General features: G+C 43.6%; 2 protein-coding genes across 13 annotated transcripts in view; one reads left to right on the forward strand and one right to left on the reverse strand.

The window, feature by feature from the left end:
• Window positions 1–194: 194 nt before the first annotated feature.
• VPS72 (vacuolar protein sorting 72 homolog) lies at window positions 195–11705 on the reverse strand. Of its 2 annotated transcripts, XM_003990611.6 has the most exons (6): window positions 11505–11704; window positions 7251–7403; window positions 6956–7070; window positions 6388–6564; window positions 1085–1229; window positions 195–770 (listed from the first exon to the last, which is right to left on the reverse strand). In XM_003990611.6, the coding sequence occupies exons 1-6, from the start codon at window positions 11619–11621 to the stop codon at window positions 383–385; spliced, it is 1095 nt and encodes a 364-aa protein (XP_003990660.2). In that variant the 5' UTR covers window positions 11622–11704; the 3' UTR covers window positions 195–382. The 2 variants fall into 2 exon arrangements, with proteins under 2 accessions (XP_003990660.2, XP_019693385.1); XM_019837826.3 differs by lacking the exon at window positions 1085–1229 and having other exon boundaries at window positions 591–770; window positions 11505–11705.
• A 115-nt stretch (window positions 11706–11820) lies between these two features.
• Window positions 11821–27240, forward strand: part of PIP5K1A (phosphatidylinositol-4-phosphate 5-kinase type 1 alpha) — a 40574-nt gene continuing 25154 nt past the window's right edge. For 4 of the 11 annotated variants that reach the window (XM_045033504.1, XM_045033501.1, XR_006583030.1 and 1 more), the window contains exons 1-2: window positions 15159–15691; window positions 25143–25181. In XM_045033504.1, the coding sequence (XP_044889439.1) occupies window positions 15610–15691; window positions 25143–25181 (121 nt within the window). In that variant the 5' untranslated portion in view covers window positions 15159–15609. Of the gene's footprint in view, window positions 11952–15156; window positions 15692–15721; window positions 15798–25142; window positions 25182–27240 lie in introns of those variants that run through there. The other 7 variants (XM_045033503.1, XR_006583031.1, XR_006583034.1 and 4 more) reach the window with 6 other exon arrangements.

A 27240-nucleotide genomic window follows, 5' to 3' on the forward strand; every position in this document is an offset into this window, starting at 1 on the left:
GGTGATATAAAGGGGAGTACAGGAATTTTGTTTGGAGGTCTAATTTAAAGGTGTTTATAATCCAGCTGGAGGAGGGAATACTTACAATTTAAAAAGGGCAGCTCATAATAAATGCTATTAAACAAAATAAAGACCCATATATACTCAGACATTCACAAAGACTTCTTGCTCCCAACTCAATGAGACACCAGACAAAGGGGATCTTTCTCTTTTATTAGATTAAAAAACACAAATAAAACCGATAGGAACTGGGGGGAAAGAAAGATGGAAAAAGGCCAGGCAAAGGTCAGAGATGACCAAGAGGAGAAGCAGGGAGAGGAGGGGGAACATTAAGAGCCCCAAGTCAGGGCAGGAAAGAGGTTTCCAAGGACTACTCCTCTCCTTATTTGATGACAATTTTCTGGCGCAAGGCTCGAGGCCCAGAGCCAGGGAGGGGCTCGGGAGGTGGTGGGCCAGGGCCCAGCGCTGAGGCCGTGGGCGGCAGTCCATGGGCAGTGATGTACTTCTTATAGGCCTCACGGATGATCTTGAAGGCTCGAGCAGTGGCGTAAGGGATGTCTGTGACAGGGTCCCGGTACAGAGCTGGGCGATGGGTCACAGGGCAGACCTCCCGAACAGGGACCTTTGGGGGGCGCCCTTGGGGAAACCATTCCTCGAATGTCGCATCATCACTGAAAGTGATGAAGGTACGGGAGCAGCGAGCAGGAGGGATGGTGGGTCCAGTGCCGGCACGGGGAGTCAGTGCAGAAGCTGTGGGAGCAGGATCCAGTCTGAGGGGAGAGACAGAGAAACACAAAAAGTCTGAGGAGAGAAAACAACAAAGAGATAAGACAGGTGAGGAAAGAGAGGAAGGAGGCAGAATGACGGCAACAATCGGAGAGAATCTATTAAGTGACAGATGGGGAGAAGCAAGCTGTGCTGGGTGGGGAAACTGCTGAGAGAGGGGAGAGAGACTAAAAACAGAAAGAAACACAGCTGAGGGAAGAGGACCCTGAAGGACATCTGTGTGTTGGAGAGCTGTGTGAGGAGAACTGAGGATGGCAGGGAGAAGGCTCTCTTCCCTTCTCCCCTGTGACGCACTCACCCTTCCACATCCACATTCTCTTCTTTAGGGCCTGGCTCCCCAACGAGCGGCACCGTCACCGAATGATAGGTGATTATGGGCCCAGGGCACTTCCGCTTCTTGTGCACCTGCTTCTTTTTGTCAGCCTCAAGCCGCTCATAGGTCTCTTCAGGGTCAAAGGGAGGAATGAGGGGGCGGTGAGTTCCCCCATGCCCACACTCATGTCTGTCCTGTCTAGTCCCTGCCTGCCCAAGCCACTCACACCAATCCTCTGAGGCCCCCCTAGCACCTCCTAGTTCCGACATTCTTTGCTTGACCACCCCCCCAACCCCCGACATCCTCTCCGCCCACCTCTCCCGTCCACTCAGCTCCTCACGCACTCAGACAGCAGGACTCTGGAGCTGGAAGGAACCCTTGGATGAGGAGCCTGTTTGCCCAAGCTGCCCTGTCCGCTCACTCCCAGCCACGGCAGCGCGCTGCGTCTTCAGGCATCTCTGGTCATTACAGAGTTCTCTCCTATTTCCAGCTGAAATATGTTGCCTGATGACACTGTTTCACCTTTTCAAGCTGTAAAGGACACAGGTCCAACCTGTCTTCCCCATGACAGTCCTTTACATAGTTGAAATTAGTATCCAGGTCTCTCCCTCCAGGCTGATCACAACACCCATTCCTTGAACCATTTCTCATAAAACATGGTTTTGAGACACACTCTCTTTTTGCTAGCCCCTGGGCCTAGGACACTTCCATTACTGTACTTTTCACAGTCTATGGCAGAGGCCGCATGCTGGCAGCTCCTCTAAGTGTTTTGTTTGATCTGTATTGTATTTTAAAGAAAATTTGAAATAGTTACTGATATTTGAAAATGAGGAAATTACATTTAAATACAGAGATTTCTGGTCCTTCTTTTTTTTTTTTTTTGAGAGAGTAAGCACATGTGCAAATGGGGAGAAAGGGCAGAGGGAAGGGGAGAGAATCTTAAGCAGGCTCCATGCTCAGCACAGAGCCAGACGCACGGCTTGATCCACAACCCTGGGATCATGACCTGAGCTGAAATCAAGAGTCGGACAATCAACTGACTGAGCGGCCCAGGTGCCCCTCTGATCCTTCTTAAAAAAATAACAAGGAGGGGCGCCTGGGTGGCTTAGTCGGTTAAGCGTCCAACCTCAGCTCAGGTCATGATCTCACAGTTTGTGAGTTCGAGCCCTGCATCGGGCTTTGAGCTGATAGCTTAGAGCCTGGAGCCTGTTCGGATTCTGTGTCTCCCTCTCTCTCTGCCCCTCCCCCGCTCACATTCTGTCTCTCTCTCTCAAAAATAAACATAAAAAAAAAATTAACAAGGAAATCGGGCAACCTGGCATCTGCGTTGTCACATGGCAACAACGAGCTGGGCAGAAGAACCAATCCTCCTTCTGAGCGCTCCTCTTATTCGCCACAGTCCCCTGTCTGGACAGTGACACTGCTCTATGGTAGTTCATCGCTGGTACACAGGTCTCCTCCTGAAGGGCAGTGACTCTGACTCATGTTACCTACATATTATCAGGGCCACGCAGTGTGCCACCCATTACAGGCACTCAGCAAGTATTTGTTAATGTTCAGTAGGTCAAAATATTCCTGATCCCTTTCCTCTGAATGAACTCCAAATTTCTGTTTCTTAAGTGCGCATCCAATCTTCTAGATAAAGTCTGACCAGAAAAGTGTGCTCTGGAAACCCCACCAATGATTTAGCCTCTCTTGTACTTGGAATTCTGGTTGGTAATGTTGCTTTCTTTCCCTTCTGCCAACCTTCCAACACTTCCCCTTTCAAACACTTCCCTGTACCTTCTGGAACTCCTGCTCTATAACCAGCCAACTCATCTATGTCCTCAAGTTTCTCACTGTGAATTCCTTCCACAACTTGTCTTCCTGGAAGCCTGTCATCCCAAGGCCACTGCTCTCCCTGCAGCCCTCTGGTGGAGGTCTCTCATCCTGCCACCTCCCATGCAGGGTGTGCCTGGGTCCTGTTGAGCCCACACTGCAACTTTAGACCACTGCTTTTCTCCCCACGCGCAAACCCACTTCTCTCTGGAGACTTATGCCACCAGGCTAGATCATGTTTCTTTCCTGTCATGCTCACTCCCTTACTCTCTGAAGACTTTAGCAATGCTTTCCACTGTTCCTCTCCACTCAACTCCTATCATCCTTCATCACCCTAGTGACCTCAAAGTGCATGCACACGGGTAGCCCCTTCAACATCCCATCCCCACAGTTTACGGATCTCATCTTCCTGTCCGTGACACATTTGTTGCTCCATTCCACTATGGCTACAGCCGGGAACTGCCCCAGCTCTGAAATACTAAAAATCACACATCCCAGGCTCTGGCCGCAACATCCTATGCTTTGGTTGTTTTGCTCCACAATTCTAGATATCCTCTGTCCTTTGATACCTCCCATACATGGATCTCTCCTCATTCTATCTGGCAGCCCCCTCCAGTCTTCATTGTTCTTTTTTTTCTTCCAGTTTCCTTTTTATTTTTTTTAAACATTTTTTTTTCAACGTTTATTTATTTTTCGGACAGAGAGAGACAGAGCACGAACGGGGGAGGGGCAGAGAGAGAGGGAGACACCGAATCGGAAACAGGCTCCAGTCTCCGAGCCATCAGCCCAGAGCCTGACGTGGGGCTCGAACTCCTGGACCTCGAGATCGTGACCTGGCTGAAGTCGGACGCTTAACCGACTGCGCCACCCAGGCGCCCCCCAGTTTCCTTTTTAAATCAAGGTTAGGTTCCTCAACCTATCATTTCAGTCACTCTCATCAATCTACACTCCCTGGTCCAGACCTGGATTGCTGAGTGCTCCTGGAAAAATACTACACAACAGGCTAGACTGGAACCACCACGAATGCATGTTCCCCAAATTCAACAGACTCCCCCAATGCCAGCAGATAATTCTATCTTAACTATTTCTTTTCTTTCTTCTTCTTCTTACTTTTTTTTTAGGGAGAGAGAAGATGTGCGTGCAGTGGAGAAGAGGTGAGGGAGAGAGAGAATTTAAGCAGGTTCCATGCTCAGCACAGAGCTCGACACGGGGCACGATCTCACAACCCTGGGATCATGATCTGCGCTTAAATCAAGAATCAGACGCTCAACCGACTGAGCCACCCAGGCACCCCTGAACTACTTCAAGCACATTTCACTATCCTCAAACTTCCAACTCTATGCCCAACACCTGACAGGTGATAGTGCCTAAAAGACATCAGATGAGAACCACTCCAATGTCCTGCTATGGGTTTATAAACCTCCAACTACAAGCCATCCTTCCTTCCTCCTCCATAATTTAGGCCAATTCTTCCACCTGTACTCTAGCTACCCCACTCCCCCCACATCTCACTTCTCCAAAAACCCACCCTATTAACTATCCTTTCTTTCTTCTCTGTCATTAAACTTTCAGTTGCTTCTCACCAAAGACAAGAGTTCCTCTAATCTTAGATAAAACAAATAAGAAAAACTGTACATTGACCCCAGATCTTATAGGTTTTACTCCTTAAACCACCCTTTACAGCCAAGCTTTGTAAGTGTGGCTCCCCAGCCGGCTTCAAAATGGTGTAGTCTCCAAAAAGTGTTCCCTAAGTTCATCTGACCTCCTTGTCATCAAAACAAATGGACACTTCACAGTTCTCCTCTTGAGTAGCATTTCTGCAGCATTCAGCAGAGACTCTCTCTCAAACATTTTCTTTCCTTGGTGTTCTTTTTCTTTTTTTAATATTTATTTATTTGGGGGGGAGGGAAGGGCAGAGAGAGAGGGAAGGAAAGAATCCCAAGCAGGCTCTGCGCTGAGAGTGTGGGGCTCAAACCCATGAACTGTGAGATCATGACACGAGCCGAAACCAAGAGGCAGACACTTAACTGACTGACCACCCAAGTGCCCCTCCTTGGCATTCTTAAGATAAATTCTCCTGAAGTTCTCCAAATCCTGGCCACTGCTAAGCTCCTCTTGTACATCTGCAGGGTTCTCTTCGGCCTCTATCTTCTCTTCCCCATGCTTTCTCCCTGGGTGATCTGACCCACTCCAATCTCATAAACGCTATCCATACTCTACAGACTTCCAAATTTCTGTTTCCAGCCTAGATCTCTTGTCCAAGCCCAGACGTGTACACTGAACTCTCAGCACTGCATGGACCACTCAAAAACTCCTCGAATTCAACATGTTCAAAAATGAACTTCTTGTCCCCCCTGCAGAACCTGCTTCTGCAGGGTCTCCGATGTCAGCTACTGGTACAAGAAGCCCGGGTGTTACCCTCCTTACAGTGGCCCAAACCAACCAATGTGGTCAAAGGATGAGGACTGTAATTACAGTGACATCAAGGTCACCTCACTGTTTGTGACGGTTCTCAGTCATTTCTGTTTTGAGGGATAGCTACTGTTTGAAAGTACTGAATTACCATCAAAGATTAAATGTTCAATGTTAAAGTCACTATAACAAAACAGGAAAACACACCCTCAAGATGTTGGAACTGAAGTAAATCTTTTCTCAATCATTGTGTTCTTTTGGAGTTATCTACATTTGAGAAATATAAAAGTAGAATGGGATGGGTCCCAGATATTCTGCGTAAACAATACTCAACTCCACATTTGGGCTATCCATGTTTAACCATATGTGTTTGACCAAAAATAAAAGATTCAGAGAGAGAAAGATTTGATGGGGGTTGGGGGAGAAAGACAGAGAGAACAAAGCACATACTATAGGTGATTGTATGTGTTATTTCACTCAATGGAAGTATGCCCCAGATCGAGCATGTGACAGGAGGCGTATAACCTGCCATTCCCTCGTGTACCTCTCATGATTTGCAACTCTCAATGCCCTATAAAGAAATATATGTTTTGTACAATATATTACTTTACGTGACAGTGTACCCGGCACATAAACTGAAGGGATTTTAAAGAATTTTGACTTTAGCTCATCTCATGGACTAATTCTGGCGAATTTCTAATTTTCATGATTATCATTAAAGGAGGCATTATCACCCCACCTTGTGAACCAGGACAGCAAGATGCAAGTAGGTTAAGCAATCTGTCAGCAGTCTTACAGCAACTGAACGGCAGAACTAGGATTTGAACTCAGTTCTATTCGATTCTTATTTTATACAACACACTTTTTCTTCAATATAACTTGTTCTTTAGAGCCCAGCTAACTGCCTCACTCCTTGCTCCTAATCCCTCACTCTCCCCATTTCCTTCCTCGGATTCCCTTCTTCTGGATCTTCAACTCCCTAGCTCTTCAGGCCCTTCAGTCTCCGTTTTTCTAAGGTTCCCCCTCCCTCTGCCCACTAGTCTCAAAACCAGACTGACCTAGTGAACGTAAGTTGAGCTCCTCTGTGATCTTGGCCTCTCTTAGCAGCTCCTCCTGGGTCAGCGGCCGCTCACAATGGGGCCCCTTTCGCCGCCGTGACTGTCCCTGCCTCTCCTGTACCCGAAGAAATGTCTGTCTTGTATGCTCAGCTGTAGACTGACGCATGGACTTCCGACCTGGGGAAGAAGTCAGAGAGGAAGAAATCTTTGAATTCATGTCCACCTCCTTTATTTTTAATTTTAAAACTTCTTATTTGGAAATCATTTCAAACTTACAAAAAAGTTGTAAGAAGAGTCCACAGAAAGTACCTATGTGTCCTTTACCCAGATCACTTCCTGTTAACCTTTTGCCCCATTTGCATCGCGTGTGTTTTCCTGAATGATTAAGTTGCACACATCTTAGTTCTCGACCCTAAATACTTCACTGTATATTTCCTAAGAATAAGGGCTTCCCTTATGTAACCATAGTACAGTTGTCAACTTCAGTTAACTTGCCATGAATACAATACTTTTTCGTTATGTTCCTATTGACCCAATTGTCAACTGACCCAAACATCTCCACACTCACTGTCAGAGCCATCATCCTGTAGTTCTAATGGCAGCAGAGCTTTCTCTTCTCGGGCCTTCTGAGAGCTACCAGCTGGAGTGCTGACCTTTCGAGGCCTCAAGCTCTTGAGAGGCTCCTGGGAACAGATTGGAATCAGATACCATGGAACAGAAGTAATACAGAGAAAGATGAGGATTTGAGAAAACTAGTCCTGTGGGAAATAGGACTAGCATGGGGAGTCCTGTGACCTTATGAAGGGCAGAAGAGAAATTATGGGAAATTACAGGAGTCCAAGAAAACCAGGATACCCCTGCACCTTATATGCTTTGGTGACTACTCGGCGCTTCCTTCTAGGCTCTTCTGCTTCTCCATCACTGGATGGTTCATCCCCTTCATCAATGTCAAAGTCAGAGTCCACTTCATCCTCTGTGTCTGACTGGTCCCCTTGATATTCATCATCTCCAGATTCCTGAGGATATAAGGAGAGAAGGTTCTCACTGTCACTGGAGTCATCAGTGCCCCTCCAGGTACAGAATCTCTTTGCTTTCTTGGTAAGAGCTGCCCCACTCTCCTTCCCAACCCAGCTCTTCAATTTCCTTAGGCAAGAAGCCCTTCTAGGTAATGGCCTCTGGCTCCAGCACCACCTCTTTCGGCAGTCATTAACTGCCCTTTACCCGTAGCATACAGTGTTAAGTGCTGGGATACAGAAAGGATTTGGTTTGGTCTTTACCTTCAGGGGTCTCACAGTCAGGCAGAGGACAGGGTATCATTATAAAAGGAAGTTTAAGTACAAGACAACATATAAGGTATCAAATGGTACTAAAGTGTTACAGGAGCTCAAAGGAAGGCACACTTGCTATAGATTGGTCGTCTGGGAGGGTCTAAACTTTAGACTTTATTCCTTTAGAGCAGGGGTTGGCAAACTTTTTCTGTGAAGGGCTAAAACAGAACAGGTAGCGGGCCAGATTTGGTCATCACGTCACAGTTTGCTGAGACTCTAAAGAACAAAGAGAACTTGAGCCATGGTTTAAGATACTGGTAGTGTTTTGGGGCACCTTGGTGGCTCCGTCAGTTAAGCGTCTGACTCCTGATTTCAGCTCGGGTCATGATCTCACAGTTTGTAAGATCGAGTCCTGCTTTGGGCTCCACGCTGACAGCGCAGAGCCTGCTTGGGATTCTCTTTCTCTCTCTGCCCCTCTCCCATGTGCACTCTCTTTCTCAAAATAAATAAACTTACAAAATAAAATAGGGACGCCTGGGTGGCTCAGTCGGTTGAGCCTCCGACTTTGGCTCAGGTCATGATCTCACGGTCTGTGGGTTCGAGCCCCGCGTCGGGCTCTGGGCTGACAGCTCAGAGCCTGGAGTCTGCTTCAGATTCTGTGTCTCCCTCTCTCTCTGACCCTCCCCTGTTCATTTTCTGTCTCTCTCTGTCTCAAAAATAAATAAACATTAAAAAAAATTTTTTTTAAATAATAAAATAAAGTAAAATAAAATAAAATAAGATAAAATAAAACGTGGGTAGTGTTTAGACAGCCAAGAGGGCAGAGGTAACATGGGTAGATGGAACAGCAAGAACAAAGATGCAGAAGCAGGAATGTGCATAGCCTATTTATAGAATAAAGATTTAGACCTAAGTAAAGCAGAAAGTTTTTCTTGGGCAAGAAATCTTCCTAGCTGGCTGCCTTTGACTCCAGCACAGCCTTCTTCCAACATTTCCTGACTGCCCTATAAGGCTCTAAGACTTGAAAAGGTTGCATTCAGTCTACAGAGAGACTTACATTATCAGGCTAATAAACTCATGAGTTTAATTTGCAGGCTAAGGATTCTCAATCCTCTCCCTCTCCTCGCTTGTTCCAGTACTGATAATCATTGTTGAGGTAAATTAAAGTTACTGAGAAATAGGTCTCATTCCTCAGGTGTGTTGGAACAGAAAAATAATTGGGTACAAGTACTAGTAATGGGGAGCCAATGAAGACTTGGGGAGATAGGAAGACTGTATACAAGGAGTGTTTCAGAAAGTTCTGGAGGTGGTTAGCTGAGTGGAGTAGAGAACATGGGGCCTAGAATTGAAATTGAGAGAGTGCAGGTTAAGTCTAGAACGGCAGCCCCATTAAAAAGTAAAGGGAAAAATACACTTGGGGGCAGGGGAGTCAACTGGGTGGGGTGGCATCTCAAACATGTGGCTCTCTCTTCAATCAATGATGTAGACCAACAGGCTAATCTTGGTACATATGCTGCCAAAGCAAGCAAATAGCACAGACAGTTGACACTCCAAGCTAGCCAGAGTTCAATCTTGCACTGATGACCATCATTTCCTCCCAACTGATGTTTGTGAAAGACAGCCTGGGAACACATTAATCCCCTCAGCTCTAACCTGGTATTAAGTCATCTCACCAGAGAATAGTAGTTCAACTACACATTAGCTTAGTGTCCAATCAAAATGCTTTCATTAAGTTAGGGATTTACTACCATTCCTTTGGCCCTTATTGAGGGTCATTAATAGACATGACTAGATAAGAGGATATTTCTACATCATCTGCCGAAACCCTGTTAGTCTATACATCTTATATAAGGATTAAATTCCTAAAATTTAGCGTTGAGTAAGTTTTTCTCTTTTAAAGAATGTATATGCTTCTTTCTTACTGAAAAAAGAAATTCAGGGTTTGGCTGCCAGGAAGCTCACAGCTAAATTTAGTATCAATTGCTATTACCATTTTAGCAGAGGCTCCTGGTACAATTACTTCTGATCTGTCTCTATTTTTACTGTTCCTACTTTTTGTTTATATGGTAAGCCTCCTTTAATCCTTTTTGGAAGCATGAAGGGTACATATTAAATAACGACTCGTAAAATGACAGGAATAGGAAAATGGCCTTTGGGGGAGGGAAGAGAACATTCTATTTTAAACTATAGCTGTGTAAGTAATGACTCCCAATCAGTCATCAAGACCTGTGGATTCAATTTCCTTAATGTGTCTTGAAACCTATTGCCCATGTTTCTCTACTCCCACTGCCTCCTTCATTCTCTTCATTAGAGTGAGGTTTCTAGAGTACAAATTTGGGGGCGCCTGGGTGGCTCAGTCAGTTAAGCAACCAACTCCCATGCAGGTCATGATCTTGTGGTTTGTGGGTTCAAGGCCTGCATTGGGCTGTGCTGATAGGTCAGAGTCTGGAGACTGCTTTGGATTCTGTGTCCACCTCTCTCTCAGCCCCTTCCCTGCTCACACTCTTTCTCTCTCTCAAAAATAAATAAACATTACAAAAATTTAAAAATAGTCTGTGTCTCCCTGTCTTTCTGCCCCTTCCCCGCTTGCACTCTCTCTCTAAAATAAATAAACATTAAAAACTATATAAAGTACAGATTTGATCATGTACTTTGATGAATCTTCTCAGTCCTCTGGATGAAGAGCAAACTCCTTAACATGGTTCACAAGGCCCAACATGATCTGGCCCACGCCTACTCTCTCCAGCCTTACCAATCTTTATTCTCTTTCAAGGTCTGGAGAATGAGAGTAGACATGCAGGCTCCAGACCCAGACTCAGTACCTTTACACATCTGCTCCACCCCCTCAGTGGGCTAACCTTTCTCCTTACCTTGCTCTCAGCCCTACTGCTGTACATACAGCCACAGCTTACTTTTCATACTATCCTAAGTTTAAACATCGTGTCCCCCAGGATGCCCATCCCCACCAATGACTCTGGCTCCCACATGTTACCACAGCACCCTATCCTTACCACTTATTTTACTCCTTATCACACAGTATTTCAACTGTTAATTCAGCTGGTTCCCCCATTGGGGTCTAGTATAGGTAAGAAAAAGTGTTCTTAATACTCTCTGCTTCCCTATAACCTGTCACAGTAGTTGGTTTGCCCTAGCTTCTCAACGGCTATTTTAAGAATGGACAGATTCAATCAATACAAGTGCCAATCCAATCCAGACCCTAGCCCAGGCACTAGACTTATTCTGTTGAACAAAACAGACCATCTCTAACCTTACAGAGTTTACAACCTAATAGGAAAGTATAAACAAGTAGGCAAACCAAATCTAATTACAATTTGAAATGCATACTATGAAGGAAATAAATGGGACACTTTTTATAGCAAAGAAGTGTTATCGAAGGAAACACTTACATTGAGACTTGAAAGCTGGAAAAAGCATAGGCTAAGCTCCTCTATTTTTTTCTTTTTTGAAAAGAGATTCCTTTCTATACCTCTGGTGAAGAACCATACCGTGGGCCCACGACTATATACTGCGTGGCTGCGAGAAGCTCGCGTTACGTTAGACGTCAAGAGTGTGGTGAAAACAGGCAACTAGAAAAGTACGCTGTCGGTTTCTGCCACACTCTGGGGTGCCTCCGGAGACCCTTCCATCCCCGACCCCTCCAACGCCATCTAGGGCTCTACCTTCTAGTACTCCATTTTAAACCCCCGCCACCCCCAACTCTCCCACCCCGTCGCGAGTATCAGCTACCAGGGCTCCACTCCATTCCCCGCCCCCTTCTTTGTCCGAGGTTTCTCCCTTCAGGACTCCCTTTAGCTTCCTCCCCTCCCTCTTCCTGGACCCAGCTCTTGCCTCTGTGAAACCCCCATAAGTCGTCTGGTAGAACTCATCTTCCTCCTCTGCCTCCAGGAGGCCAGAAAGCCGGTTCCCCGCGGTCTTCCGGGGGGCCCGGCCCCCAGCCAAACTCATACCGCCTACCGAGACTGCGCCGCGATCAGAGGCCCCTCACCCAGCGCGGGTAGCGGAACTCGGCGCTCGACACCACTACCTGCGGGTGGTAGGCGGTGGCGGAAGCCAGTAGTCTACAGGCAGAAGTAGCAGAGCTTCGAGAGGCTCCTAGTCCTGTCAGCCGCGCCTTCCTCACTCTGCAGCCCCGCCCACCGGGAACGCGGAGACAACCTAGCTCCCCGTTCTAGCACGCGCGGACCTGGACTGTGGAACGATTGGGCTCGGTGACTCCAGGAGTCCTACTACCCTAAGTCCAGAATTTAGGAGTCAACAAATTTTCACTTAGAAGAGGTCAGTCTCCAGTCCGTTTTCCATTCTGCTTCTAGTAGGAACCTTTCTAAAAACCCAGACTTTGTCACTCTTCTACTCGAAGATGTTTAATGGCTCCCTATCATCTACGGGTTAAAGTCCAAAATCCTTGAGGCAGAATAGTAGTGTGTTTAAGAGCATAGCTGTAGAGCCAGCCATACCTGAGTTTGAGTTTAAGATCTTTTAGCTGTGTGACTTCGGACAAGTTGCTGAATCTCAGTTTTCATCTGTAAACTGGAACCAGGGACGCCGGCTGGCGCAGTGGGTAGAGCATGCGACTCCTGATATCAGGGTCATGACTTCAAGCCCCACGTTGGGCGTGGAACCTACTTAAGAAAATAACAAGGTGGGACGAATAATACTTATCTTTTAAAGTTGTTGCAAAGATTAAGAGATATTAATCTTGTAAACTGCTTAGCACAGGATTTAGTAAGCACATATGGTTAGTAGGTGCTAACTACTATTAACATGGCATTCAAGATCCTTCATAGTTTGGCCTCTCCCTGCCTTTCCAGCTTCACCTCCTGCCTCATCGTCCTATTCTAGTATCACTTTTCAATTCTTCGTCGTGCCTGCCTGCTTTTCCTTCTTAGGATTCTTTTCCTTACTTGTCTACCTGGCCAAATTCTGGTTCTATAGGTTCTATAAGACAGTAAAGTCTTCTCAGTCGCCAATCTCTCTTCCTGGCACAGTTTCCATAAACACGGAGGTCATGCCGCCTTGATTCTCTGGAATAGTTCCAATATCAAATAGTCTGTGGTATTGTCAAGACCCTGTATCAACTTCTCTTCCTATCTTTTATTCTGAGAGTATGATTGTCAACCCATAGCACTTGTACATACTCTATGATGGCAGCTATTACATTTTACTCTAACGATTTATGGGGCTGCCTCTCTCATTAGTCTGTGATCTTTTTGAGGGCGAGGACTTTATCTTCACCTGGTATACCAGGAACTCTCATGGTGCCTAGGACATTGTTGGGGCTAAATAATGTCAATTCAGTGAATGAATTAATGAATGACAATTGAATGAATAAGGTACTCATCCTCTTATTTTGTGTCTATGTTGATCTTGCTTGCCCCTAGCCCCCTCCATTCTGACCTTAGGGACTATTCTAAGATATGATAAAATCTGTGTGTGTATGCATGTGTGTGCACACTCACGTTATTTCTGTCAAATCTGTATACGTGGACCTATTTTGAAATCACCAGATTGCTCTACTTTTCCAAAATATATATTGGTGAACTCCTTTTTCAATTTCCTTGGGGCACCAAGCCAACATGTCCTGCTTTGCCTCTGCCTCCACACCCTGCCACGTCACCCCAGGTCTTCTATGCCAGGAATGTTACTGGGGAAGAGTGGCTCTGTGACTCAGAGGACACCCCAGGGATTGAGTGGGAGTGGAGGCAGAGATAATGTAAAGGGGAAAAAGATGAGAGACACTCTGGCCCCACTTTTTGAATTTTGCTTTCATTCCTTCATATATTCAGGAGACATGTATTATGCACCTACTTTGTGCCAGGCACAAAGATGCTTGAGATATAAAATGCTTGAGATATGAAAATGGGTAAGATGTAATCTTTGCCCTGAAATATTCAGTCTTGTGAGGAAGACAAACAAGTAAACAGACTGACATAATTCCATGTAGTAGGAGTAATAGCAGCCATTTTCTGGTACATAAAGAGAAACAAAGACCCCTAAGAAGCTACAAAACAGGGATCTCTTCTTTTCAGGAGGGCTGAAATCAAATTCATAGATCAAATCCCAGGGAGAAGATCCCTCTATTTGACCTACTGCCTGTATGAGTCAGGGCTTTATTGGTCTATTTCCAATTTTTAAATCAGAAACAGCTTTAGTTCTACACCAGCTGATTTCTAAAATAACTCAGGAAATGGTAGCAACTCCATGCCTTATATGGAAACAAGTATAATTTATTCAATAAATATTTATTTGACCTATGAGCCAAATCCCGTGCTAGACAGTGTGCTCCCACCTGTCTAGTTCCTGTACTGTTAGTTGGGTGGAGGGGTATATGTATAGGCAACTGCAAAATACTTCAGTGTCGTTCAATTCCATTGCTATTGAATGAAATGGCAACGCAATCATGTAGTTTGTCTACCTTCATACCCAATGGAATATGAATAATCCAGCAAGTGGCAGCAGGGAAACAATTATTTCTATCTTGAGAGAGGGGTAGAAGGCAGAGGAAAATAGGCAGTGGTAGTCTCTGGACTTCATGGTCCTAGGTTCCCTTTCGAGGACCCGGAAGACATCCGGATAGAGGATAACCAGGCCATCTTGGGGGCTGCAAACCAAGACCCCCCCCCCACACACACAATTTCTCTTCATTTATTAATTTCACAAATAATTATTGAGGCGCTACCATGTACAGGCTCACAAGATGGGAGGAGCTGGAGATACAAGAGTGAAACAGTCTTTGCTTTTCAGCAGCTTACAGTCCGATCAGTCTTCAGCTCCCCATCTGGTTTTCACAATCTCCAGGGTACTTTATTAATCCGAACGCTAGACTAGAATGGGGAATTTCTCTGTGCAGTTCGGTGCACTGATTAACAGAACCAAGGGTTTGCGGAATTTCTCTGTGCAGTTCGGTGCACTGATTAACAGAACCAAGGGTTTGCCTGGATCGCAGATTGTGATATGGTCGCCTTCCGTGGCTTTTTCTGAGAGGTCTTCTGAATTCCATAACTGTGCCCAGCATTGCGCTTGAAGCAAAGTGTAGATCTGTTTTGAATGTCATTCAGAGGAAGGCAAGACAAGCACGCATGTTAAGCCAAACAGTAAACAAGCAGTAAAGCCGGAAGAATAGTCGCATGTGATGTTTTGTGATATTCAAGGGCTTAACGTCGCTGAGTTGACAACAGCGCCTCGGTGGGGAGCTCTAACCCTGGGCTCTAAAATTGAAGGCCAGCCGAGCCGACTCTTACTTATCCCGAGCTCCGGCAACTCAGCCAGGTCCTTTCACAGAGACGAATTTAACTGGACCCACAGAGCCACCGTAGCGCTGGTTCACAGTCGGGGAAGAGCTTGTCTTCGACCTGTGGATTCGTTAGGGCAAGAGGAACCCGTGTAATGTGACCAACACCAGCCTTCCGATTGGCTCTCAGGGCCTCCCTCTTCTCCCCCCCCCCCCCATTGAGTGGGCTGGAACGCTGGAAAGGTTACGCGCATGAGCAGTTCCCGGATTTCCCCTGGCCACCGAGTGGAGCCGTGAGGTTGGGCGATAAACAGGCTGTGGCTGGGGAGGAGGGGCGGGGGCATTTGTTCCTCTGGGACTTTTCACGCCCCCTATTTCGTTAGGTGTGGTTAGGTTCGGACGCGGGGTCCTGGCGGCGGGCTGGAGCCTACTTCTTTGTGAAAGGGGAAAGTAGCTCCCTCGGAGCACTGGTGAAGTTGCGGAGCGGGTGCGAAACGGCGGTTTTCCCCTATGCCAGCCAAATGGTGCGGCCCTGAGCTGTTTCAGGACCCAGCCCGACGTGTCTGAGAGAGGCCCCGGAGGGGGCAGGGAGGTGGCCCGCAGAACGCGGGTTCTGTGAAGAGACGTGGAGAAAATTCGACTCGGAGAAGAGGAAGAGCCCGATTGAAAGGGAGCGAGGCCGCTGAGGGGGAGGGGGCTGCCAAGATGGCGTCGGCCTCCTCAGGGCCGTCGTCGGTCGGGTTTTCATCCGCGGATCCCGGCGTCCCTTCCTGCGCCTCGTCCTCAGGTAATCAGGGCGGGGCGTGGGCAGGGGGCTGATGGCGGCTGTGCGATGGGAACGAGAGCGAGACCTGGGAGGGCACCTGTAACTGGGGATGTCCGAGGAGTTGCCGGTAAGGAGGACGGAGGTTGGGTTTTCAAATCGGGTTTTCTGAGCGGTCAGGGGGAGTCTGAGGAAAGGGTGGATTTGATTGAGGAAAGGGAGGCTCTCAAAAACACAAGCTGTCTTCGAGGAGACCGACTTGAGAACTTGAAAAGGGATGGAGATTGAAAATGGGGGTAGGACGGTAACAGAAGGGAAACCGAAAGAAGTAGAGAAAACTGAAGTAAACGGAGGCCTTGTATTTAGAGGAATTACTTAGTGTGAGAGGCAGGTGGAATTCAAGTTGACTATGGGGTTAATCGGATAAAAATGTGGAAGAGAAGCCATGGGGTTAAAACATGTTTAAGGGTTATGTGACGTTTTCTTTGGATTGCTGAGGAATTAGGGAATTGTGGGTTTTGTTGGGGGTGGGAGTTATTGGAGACCTTTTTCCTTAGAGGCCTCCCCCCTCGTGCGTCATCCCTTCCCAGTGCCGACCCCCGCACACGCGCTCGTACCCACATGCATTTATATCAGACACCCTCCTTGTAGGATTCCCATTTCCAGACTGCCCACCTTTGGGAGGGAATAGGGCGTTTTGAAGGAAGGCGGAAAATTAGAGTTAAAAGACCCTAGAAAACAGATGGAGAAGATGGAATGATGCACAGTAGAGGCTGAGAGAGGTTGTGATGGGAATTAGGCCTGGGAAGGATGGAGTGCTTGGGAGGTGGTTGTACGTGCTGTGGAGAAATATTGCATAATAGGAAATGCACTGGAAGAATGCTTAGTCTGTATCAGGAAACCGGCACTTGGAGCACTGAGCCAGGGTAGTTAGAAACTACTGGAGATTGAGGCAGGGCAGAGGAGCCCACAAGAAAAGCAGCAGATTGTGTGTAGGAGGGAAAATGTGTGTAAGTGTGGGGAGGTGGGTGGAAATTGAGTCAGAAACTGTTCTAGAGCTTCCATCAGAAACGTCTGGTGTTCCACAGTTACTGTTGCCTCTACAGGCAGGAGAAGCTGTCGGATGTTGGATGCTGTACTTGAGAGGTTGACATTTCCTTAGGCCTGGGATTGCATCCTTGCCTTTTGACTTGGCTAAATGGAGGGTTCCCGCTTTCATATTCCAGCTGGGATGAGCTTGGCTACATGGTCACAAGTATCTTCTTCATAAGCTGCAGTTTTATTTATGTACATCTATTTTTAGTTTCTTGAGAGGTGTTTTTTGCCTTTCCTGTAAAAGCATTAGAGGACCAGAGCAACTTGTGTTGCATTCTAGTGCGAAGGATGAGGTAAAATAACAGGTGTTTTTCTAGAGTAGTCCCTTAATTTAAACCTTTTCTCTCTTTCCCCCAATGCAGAAAAGCAGGTTGTGTGTAGTTCTTAAGCTTATAAGAAGTTAGGTGTTTTATTAGAACCAGGGTAACCTTACAAACCATGTATTTATGTTCCAGGATTTGATTCAGCCTCTGTCCCATGGAAGTATTGGCCATGTGGGCAGATTTAGGAGTAAAGGAAAATTTCTTTTGTCACTTAATGGAATCATCTTCCTCCTCTTCCATCTCTACTGCTTCGGATAGTCCTGCTGTCTTTTTCAGATGTCATTGTTTGATATTTTTATGTTTTTATGTTTACTGCCAGATCCTACAGCTAGTAGTTAGTAATTCAGATTGTGTAAATGTTTTTGTCCTATTGTGTTTTCACCAGAAAATAAAATACTGGGTTTCAGTGGACGTTACAGCTCCTTGACTCCATGATGTTCATATGAGAAGTCAAAGTATAAAAATGTCTAAAAATAGCTTCAGATTCTTATTTTTACTTTTGTTTCTCACACCTTCCATCTTTGCTTCTTTGACAAATGTTGAAACAATTGGATTAAGAAATTAAGAAAAAGTGTTTATAAATAGTCCTGAAAACCTGATGGGATTTTTGTGTCCAGATCCATAGTGTTGACTTTTTTTGTGTATCTTCACTTTCACTTAGGTTTGGCCTTAGTAAATTTAATTTAGTAAAATATTTCATTCTAAGGATGTGATTGAAGAAGAAGGATATTAGATTCTGATGCAAAAAAAAAAGGCTATTAGATTTATTTATTTATTTATTTATTTATTTATTTATTTATTTATTTATTTATTTAATGGGTTTTATTTGTGATTGGGGGTGAGTGTTGCTGTGTCTGGATGGTACCAGGGGAATTAGGACATTGACAAGAATGAGTGATGGTTTATGATTTCCTAAATTGTTAAAGGTAAGAAGGCTGGCTTTGTAGAAATTCAAGTAGGAGATTGTGTGTGTGGGTTTTGTAACCATTCTAAAACCAATTTATTGTTCTTAGATGTTTAGCTGAGCTCACTTAAGTTTTGGTGGAACTCTCTTTGACAATATTGAAAATAGATTCAAGGTTAAGAACGTTAGGATTCAGGGATAGATTGATGTCTTAGATAAGCTGCCTATAACCTTTGGAGGCTCAAAATCTTTTGGAATTCAAATTAAAAAGGACAGATTATTTGGAACAGTCATTCCCTGTCTAGAGTATTTCACCATTAAGTCAGAGCTGGTCTTTTATTCTGCTGACATGTGAAATACAGAGGTTAGATCAAACCATACACTCTAAGTGATGTTTGACATCGGTTCCCATTGGAATAATTAATTACCATGTTTGGATTTGGGGGAAGCAATTATAAATGAATATCAGCTTACAGCAGCCATCATCATCATGTGCTTGTTCTTACACTTTGTTAATAAAAGTTGATGCAGTTTGCCTTCTAGTCTCAGCTGTTTGGTGTGCAAAGGAAATTTATTCCTTCTTTTGCTTTCTCCCCATCCTCATTATTTGGACAGTGGCACCACTTAAAAATAAAATTAGCCCTGATGGGGTGCTGTTGACAGTATGACCATCTGTCACACCAGTGTGCAGAGAGCCTGTTTCCCTATCTGTAGTTTGACTAGTTTATCAAGAGCTTGAAATTCAGGGGCGCCTGGCTGGCTCAGTTGGTAGAACATGTGACTCTTGATCTCAGGGTTGTAAGTTCAAGCCCTACATTGCTGTATAGAGGTTACTTAAAAACAAAATCTTAAAAAAAAAAAAAAAAAAGGATTTGAAATAAGCCACTGCATCCCTTTTTTAAACTACCATGAAGGGAGTAAGGAGTTTCTGTTTTGGAGACTTGATTTGAAGGAGTTAGAAAGTAAAGTTAGAATGCTAAGGTGTACACTGTTCTCTGAAATAAGAGCTTTGTGATAAAATCATGCATGACTCCCCCAAGAAAAAGTACTTGAAACGTTAGAAGATCATGAACCTGTAGTTCCTTTTTGCTTCAGACAAGAACATTTCTGAAATTGTGGCCCTTCACCTATGTGATTTTATCATGAGCACAAATGATTTGGAAATAACTTTATAGCTCCTTTCCTGACTTCATGTAACTGCTGAAGGAAACCCCAGAGAACACAGGACTGAAGCATTTTTGCTTGGGACTTTATAGTAGGGCCAGCCTCATAAATCCTTGATTTTGGTGGCTCTCTTCTTCCCAGAAGAGCCCCACTAGTAAATTAGCCTGTAATCTGATAACTCCAGATGGTAGGGATGTTGTTGAGTATTTTGTTGTTGTTGTTGTTGTCGTCTGTGTTCTGTCTTGTTCTCTAGAGAGAGAATGAGTGTGTGTGCACGCTCGTGTGAGGGGGAGGGGAGGGAGAAAGAGAGCGCATCTTAAGCTGGCTCCACTCTCTGTCTAAGGCTCAATCTCATGACCTTGGGATCATGACTTGAGCCGAAATCAAGAGTTGGACACTCAACTGACTGAGCCACCCAGGTGCCCATCCGTGTTCTTTGTGTCCAGTGTAAAACATTTGTACGCTGGTCCTTTACCCTTCAGTGCTTCTGTTCTAGTGGATAGTAATACAATTTAAGCCACTTTACTGGAGTGAGAAACTGAAATTTGGAAATACAAAGATAGAACAGAATGTCATGTAGTCAGAATATGACTAGGTTCACCATTTTGGTTGACATTTTGTAAGTAGGGAGAGATATTGCTGTTTGTTTTCTCCATTGGGGTTTTGACACTTCTTTTTTACTTTTGTTCCCTTGGGTAGATTCTGACAGAAAACTGACATCGGAATGTCACTGTTTTTGTTTAACCATTTATTTCTGCCATGGCTGCTCAAACTTGGTCAAGTATGATTATACAGATTTTTTAGGTGTCTAGTATCAGATATTAATTGGTAATAATGTACTGATAAGTTGGCTTTGGATTCAAAATTGTGTGTTTTGTTGGTTTCTGTGTGCGGTTCTGGGTTGATACAAACGTCTTCTGATTAATATTTGCCCAAATAGGTGCCAGCTACTAGTTATTACATGTTTTATTAGTCTGTGTTTCTTTCATAATATAATGGAAACTGTAGCCTGTGAAGTGAATAACAGAGATAAAACCAGGCCAAAGACAGAACTGGGGATAAAGAAAGAAGGTGGTTATTTTTATCCTTTAATCTGGATATTTTCTTTCCTAGAATTTTAGGATATTCTTGCTTGACATAAAGTAAGAGCAAAGTTGTTAGTTTCTTCTCTCTTTCTGTTGACTGGATGTGTTTCTTGATCATGGATAAAAGTATGTTTGAGGAAGTATACTATTTTCTGATAGCCTGTTAGAGGGAATCTCTGTTTCTCTGTGTTCCAAACCCCAGCCCACCATTCAGTCTCAAAGAGAGAGTGTTTGGGTTGATGGTATTTATTTCCTAGAGGAAACCCCTTCCTAGCCAGTTTCCCCTATCTCGCTTCACTCCCCCACCCTTTCCTATCAAAGGAGAGCATTGTTTAGTTTCTGTGTATGTGTTGATTGGTTTTGTTCATACTTCCTGTGAGCTTCCATCATTCTTTTTACAGTTTTCTATTTGAAATGAACTTTTTTCCCTCAACCCCTCCATTTTTAAAAAATTTTTTTTTTCAACGTTTATTTATTTTTGGGACAGAGAGAGACAGAGCATAAACGGGAGAGGGGCAGAGAGAGAGGGAGACACAGAATCGGAAGCAGGTTCCAGGCTCTGAGCCATCAGCCCAGAGCCCGACGCGGGGCTCGAACTCATGGACCGCGAGATCGTGACCTGGCTGAAGTCGGACGCTTAACCGACTGCGCCACCCAGGCGCCCCTCCATTTTTTTAAACTTTGTCTCCCAGTCATTTTTCTTTCTTCTCCTGTGAAATTCCAGTCTGTTTGTTTGTAATGGCTGTAGACAATATGTATTTCTTTTTAAAGGTTTTATTTTTTTTAAGGATAATTTTTAAGTTTATTTATTTTGAGAGAGAGAGAGAGAGAGCATGCACGCAAGTGGGACAGGGGCAGAGAGAGAGAGAAAATCCCAAGCAGACTCTGCATCCCTGAAGATTTTATTTTTAAGTAATCTCTACACCCAACATCGGGCTCGAACTTAGAACCCCGAGGTCAGGAGTCACATGCTCTACTGACTGAGCCAGTCAGTTGTAGACAATGTATTGGTAAACATCTGATTCCAGAAAAAGCTCCTTTCTGTGGAGTCTGAGGAAGACTTTGGCAAGAGTAAGGAGGGCAAGTTCTTTGCAGGGAGTTCAGTATATCTTATTATTTACCTTATATACTTAACTGAGCAATGTGGGTTTAACCCAGAAGAAGCACTATCCCAAAGATCAGCAGTGTTGATGGGGAGTGGTCTAAAGGAAGATAAGCGAGGGAAGTTGTGGGGAAAGAATGGGAAGAGGTCTTTTTAGCATACATAATGAGCTGAAGTAGAGTAGATTTCCAGTGAACAATGTAGGTAAACAAACTTGGTAAACTTCAAATTTTCATTGACAAGAACCTGTATAGGGACACCTGGGTGGCCTCAGTTGGTTAAGCATCTGACTCTTGATACCGCTCAGGTCACCATCTCACAGTTCATGATTTCAAGCCCTGCTTGGGGCTCTGTGCTGACAGTGTGGAGCCTACTTGGGATCTTCTCTCTCCCTTTCTCTTTGCCCCTCCCCCACTCGTGCTCTCTTTCTCTCAAAAAATAAATAAAAATAAACTTAAAAAAAAAAAAAGAACCTGTATAAAAGGGATGACAACAAAGTAACATTATCTCTTATTTTCCTTGTAATTCTTTGTAATTGCCTTGAAGTGCATTGTTTGGGGCAATGATATCATTAAAATTTCTCTGCTAAAGCATGTACATTCCGATCCATCAAGAGTCCTTGCTTTTTCAGGATAGATAGAGCCAGGTTTGGAAATAGGAGGTGGTGATCTGCCAAGAAATCAATGGCCATGAGTGGCTTATCCAGGAGACTCCTGTCTCTTCGGAAGGACACAGTTTTTTTTCAACCAAAGTTTTAGTGCCAAGAAAACATATATGAGGCCTGAGAACCATGAAATTTGCCTTGTAGAAGTAAAAGTTTGTCACTAGAGGGAAATGAAGAGGTATTTTAATTAACCTCATTTTCCAAATCTGGAAACTGAGGTTCAGAGAGCTTGTTACTAGTGGCAGAGGTGTTGTAGAAAGGCTGTATGTTACAGGATGAGTTTAAGTAATCTTGTAACTCATTTCCTTGCTACTTAGTTGGCTGTTATCTGAGGTGACCTCAGGACTGGTAGATCAAACTGCTTTGTAGCTTTTGTTTCTAGGAGCATCCTTGGCTTTCTGACTTTTTTCTAGAAGATCCTTAGGAAAACTTGACACTTGATAGGAAACAACATTTAGCTTTCCTCTGGGATGTGGCTTGGTTTAGTCCTTATTGAGGCGGTGGTAATGGTACCTTTTTGTTTGTTTCTAAACAGTTTTTTGAGTGCTTAGGAGGTGGGCTGATACCTCAAACATATTTCTCAGTATTTTCATTTGGAGAACATGTTGTGCCTCGCACCTACAGGGGTGTAATTAAAATGGCTTTCAGTATTTCAGGGTAACAAGGACCAGAGAGATTGCTTTAGAAAGTGCAGCAGATAACTGGGCTGATTGTGTTTCTGTTTTGTGTAGGTTTTTGCTTTTGCCTTTTTTTTTTCCTTTTAAAACCTCTGGCTCTCACTCTTCTCAACCAAGAGAACCCCCGAGAGTTAGCATTTTGCTTCCCAAAAGTCTGTTTATATCTCTTTGTGCTCTGTGTAGGTATCCTTGACACGTTTGATGTGGTAGTATTGGAAAGTCATTGAACTAGGTCTCTGGGATTGCTTCTGTATGACTTGCCCAGGCGAAACTCCAGTTGTCTGAGGAATGCACATCCGGCCAGCCTCTGGCGTCCCCAAATTATATGTGTACTTCAAACATTGAAGTCAGTCACACACTGCCTCTTAGTTTTTCATCTGATGGATGATGTCATCTCATCTCCAACGGAAATGCTTCTGTTCTGAAAGTGCAGGGAGAGGCTCTGGTATTAAGGCCAAGTCTGTTTTGTTCTACACTCTGGTGGGGGGAGAAACAACTCTAATGTCGGAGGTTTTTATGGTTGGGAAATATATTTCAGTTATCTCCTCTTTTAAAGTCAACTCATTTCCCCTTCTGAAGTTTACCTTTTTATACTTCTCAGAGTTATACTGATGGTTTTTCTTTTCCTCTACATTTTCTCCTTCTTAATAGTGAATATTAGTCTGCAAGTAGTTCAGTGCTAACAAGCAAATATATGGAGAGTCACATTGGTGTTTTGCCAAGTGACTAGAAACCAGCCCCTCAAGTACCTTTTTCATCAGAAACATAAGTTAGGGTGGGGCTGAGGACCAAAATGGAGTGCTTTCTTAAGACTGGTCCAGAGTTCTCAGAAAAGTACTCTGTGACGTGGTGTGATGATTCAGTGTTGTATTTTAGCAAAATTGATTGGATTGTTTCCACTTTAGCACTTGACTGGTTCAGCTGTTTTGAAATTATTTTAGTAACATTAAAGATTTCCCAGCTTATTTTCATAATTTAGAGGGTAGATCTTTTATATTTTTCAGGGCCTGGTATCCAGGAGATGCGCTGAAATTAAGTACCCATTTTATAGGAAAATACTGATATTCTGGAGGACATGAAAGATAAACCTCTTCAGAGAGAGCCTCTTATATGTGCTGATGAATGTTTCAGGTTGTACAAACATCTCAAAGTGATTTGTGGCAGAGAGTGAGTGTAGAGGAGTCATGCTTATTTGTAGCTTGGGATTGTGTGCATTCTGGACATTCTCTTTTCACATTTTTCTTCTAGTGTATCTCTGCAGCCGCTCAATATGATTATAATGAGCTTGAGATAATGTGTGAGGAGGGAGTGATATTGGTCTGTATGTGTGGGACTATCTTGTAGTGGTTTACTAGGGAAAATGGAGTAGTAAAGCCATCCCTGTGTATCTCTTTTAATTATGAAATTATCTATGTAATTATTTTTTCCAGAAATTTTACATAGAGAAGGGAAAATTAATATTTAAAATTACAAAATCAACCTAATTTTGGATCTTTTCATTGTATGTAAGTACATGTGAATTTATAGATAAGTATTTTACAAAAGTATTGTACTATATAATTTTTTTTAACTTTTTTCATATCCTATCCTTAAATATACATAAGAATAATAGTTTATATGTTCTATTTATGACATGATTTATATCACCAATCTCCTTTTGTTTAGATTTTTTTCTAATTACAGTAATCTATCCAATAATAGTTATTACATACAATGCTGCAGTAAATATCTTTGTATATACGTCTTTATCCACTTGACTATTTCTTTAGGACAAATTCTCACTTCTAGGTCAATTGTACATATATGTTTTTAAGACTTTTTGCTAGGCATGACCAGATTATCCTCCAAGAATGGAAGACCCTCAAATAAAATGTACACACATTTTTTTTTTTTATTTTTTTTTCAATGTTTTTTATTTATTTTTGGGACAGAGAGAGACAGAGCATGAACGGGGGAGGGGCAGAGAGAGAGGGAGACACAGAATCGGAAACAGGCTCCAGGCTCTGAGCCATCATCAGCCCAGAGCCCGACGCGGGGCTCGAACTCACGGACTGCGAGATCGTGACCTGGCTGAAGTCGGACGCTTAACCGACTGCGCCACCCAGGCGCCCCTGCACATTTTTTTTTTTTGAAAGGGTAGATGCCTATATACAAATGAGCTTTGCACCTGAAATTTTCTTGTCAATATGAAATCACTCCAGAGTGAAATGATTTGGGTTACAAATTTTGTGACCACTCTTGGAATTTTCTTCCAGAACTTCTCTTGTTTTTTGGATGTTTACTCAGAACTGCAAAAACATCGTACATTTCAAGTATGGTGCTAGGGATCGGGTTAAGTAAGCCCTGTTCATAATTTTAAACTTTAGAGGGGTTTTGTTTTTGGTTTTTTAATATGCTTATTCTGCTGTAAGCAAGTAGAACCCTTGAAGTAAGTGATAACTTTCTGTTTTTCCTCATTTAGGTTTCAACTTTCTGTGCTGTGGGGTCAGCCGTAAGAGAGGTAGATCTGATGTGTATCTGTGCTGAAGAAGCATGAGCTCCTCGCAGTAACTAGCAGCCAGCTTCTTTTCCCCGTAACAGTGACAGACTTTGTGTAGTGGTCACTACATGGCCTTCTTCTGGGAAGGCTGTGGGTGTCTTGCAAGCATTATTTGATGTTAGCTCCCATTTCTCTCTGCCCTTCCCAAAAAAGATGCTATCTTACCACAGAAAGTTCTTTTCTTACAGTTCCACAGTATGATACAAATCCGTCAACTACCTTTTTGTCTCCCTCAAAATCTTCACATAACTTCCTTTCCTTTTGTTTCATTAAATTAGTCCAAACTCTTCTTCTTTTCCCTTTCTACTGCATTTTTCATTTCTCTGACCCTTCCCATCCTGTAGATAGGTTTCCTAATTCACAATGCAGATAATAGTTACTAGTTATTTATAGAGCATTTATCATATGTTAAATGCTATATGTGATTTATTTAATTCTCTTAACAGCCATATGAGGAACATGTTATTATTTGCTTATTTTATACATGAGGTAACCAAGGCCTAGAGAATTTTCACTAACTTGTGCAAGCTTGCCTAGTTAGTGATGGATCAGGTATTCAAACCTCAGGTGTTCTGATTTCAGAGCCCACATTTCTACCCACTGTGCTGCTATTGCTCCCGACTAATCTGAAAGTCTGTGTGTGAACTAATGTGATTTTAAACCAGATTAACTATTTATTGTTGAATGGTTACTGACTGAACCAGGAATCCTTGGTGAAGGAGAGAGTAGTACATAAGACAACTTCCCCTTCTGACCTTAGCTCTCCTAGAAAAAGAACAAAATTCTGAGCTCTTCTGTGCATAAGATGTGGAGTTATTGATTCTTTCATTCTTTCAGAAAGTATCTTAGAAGTTAACGTGCCAAGGATTGGTAATGATTCTGCAGTCAGTTCCAAGATCCCTAAAACAAAACAAACACAAAGAGTTTGTCTATCAGATGCCTTCTTTTTGTCCACTGAAAATTCAATAATCATAAAAGCCTTATGCTTTTAATCAGAGCCAGTCATGGTCCCACACACACCAAAAAGAAAACTCTAATCTGAGATGGAGTTCTTTTTTTGTCTCCCAAGTTATTGATGTTTTATTACAGAGACAAAAAGGTACTTTTCTATTACTAGTGAGGACCTTAACGTCTGTAAAACTGCTCTTGCAAATATTAGACTTGAAAGAGGTTTCTACTGCTCTAGAATACAGGCATTATTTGGTCCAGAACAAAGATAACTTCACTAAAAGAAGCAAAAGGTATTTTCCTACTCTTCTTGCCAGTAACATTGATGGCTGTTACCAGAGGGACAGAATGGTCGTTATTGTTAATTTAAGATGGAGAGGAGGAGGACTGAAGGAGAAGGACTCTTACCAGTGAAAATGAAAAAAAGATTTCCTTGTCTCAAAGAAATGGGAGATCTCAGGGGAAGAAAATTGTGTTCATATTGTCTCTTAGAAGTTCTGAGATTAATTTAGTTTAGTAGAGTATTCTAGTTCCCTTGGTGCTTGCTTGGGCTCTCTAGACGCTAGGTGGCCAGGAAATTGAAAACAAAACTCTCTTAGAAGAGAGTTGAATTGGGGATTAGGAATGTGAATTCGTGTTCTGGCTCTGTCACTACCTTTGCTTTGTGATTTTTGAGCACATCCTTTAATGCTTTTGCTTTTACTTAAAAAAGATTAGACTAAAATTCTCAAAGGCCCTTTTGGAATGACTTTTTTCATAATATAAATGGTTATTGATTATGACTGAAGGAGCTGAGTTTTCAACTTGTTTTGTTTAAAAATCAACTTTCATCAATAGCTATAGATTTCAGGGGCGCCTGGGTGGCTCAGTCAAACATCTGACTTTCCCGGTTGTGGGAGCCCCGCACATGTCAGGCTCTGCACTGGGTGTGGAGCCTGCTTGAGATTATCTCTCTCCCTCTGTCTCTGCCCCTCCCCCTATCCTGGGGTGTCTCTCTCTCTCTCTCTCTCTCTCTCTCTCTCTCTCTCTCTCTCTCTCAAACAAACAAACAAACAAACAAACAAAAAACCCA

The sequence above is a fragment of the Felis catus genome, chromosome C1 (genome assembly GCF_018350175.1).
Source record: "Felis catus isolate Fca126 chromosome C1, F.catus_Fca126_mat1.0, whole genome shotgun sequence".
NCBI classification, from domain to species: Eukaryota; Metazoa; Chordata; class Mammalia; order Carnivora; family Felidae; genus Felis; species Felis catus.

What these genes read in the sequence shown, in the direction of transcription:
- VPS72 (XM_003990611.6), bottom strand. Translation starts at nt 11,621, where the DNA reads ATGAGTTTGGCTGGGGGCCGGGCCCCCCGGAAGACCGCGGGGAACCGG. An exon ending in GCTCAACTTACGTTCACTAG is followed by an intron (nt 1,230 to 6,387) that starts GTCAGTCTGGTT and finishes TTGACCCTGAAG; the next exon opens with AGACCTATGAGCGGCTTGAG. An exon ending in GAGAATGTGGATGTGGAAGG is followed by an intron (nt 771 to 1,084) that starts GTGAGTGCGTCA and finishes CTCTCCCCTCAG; the next exon opens with ACTGGATCCTGCTCCCACAG.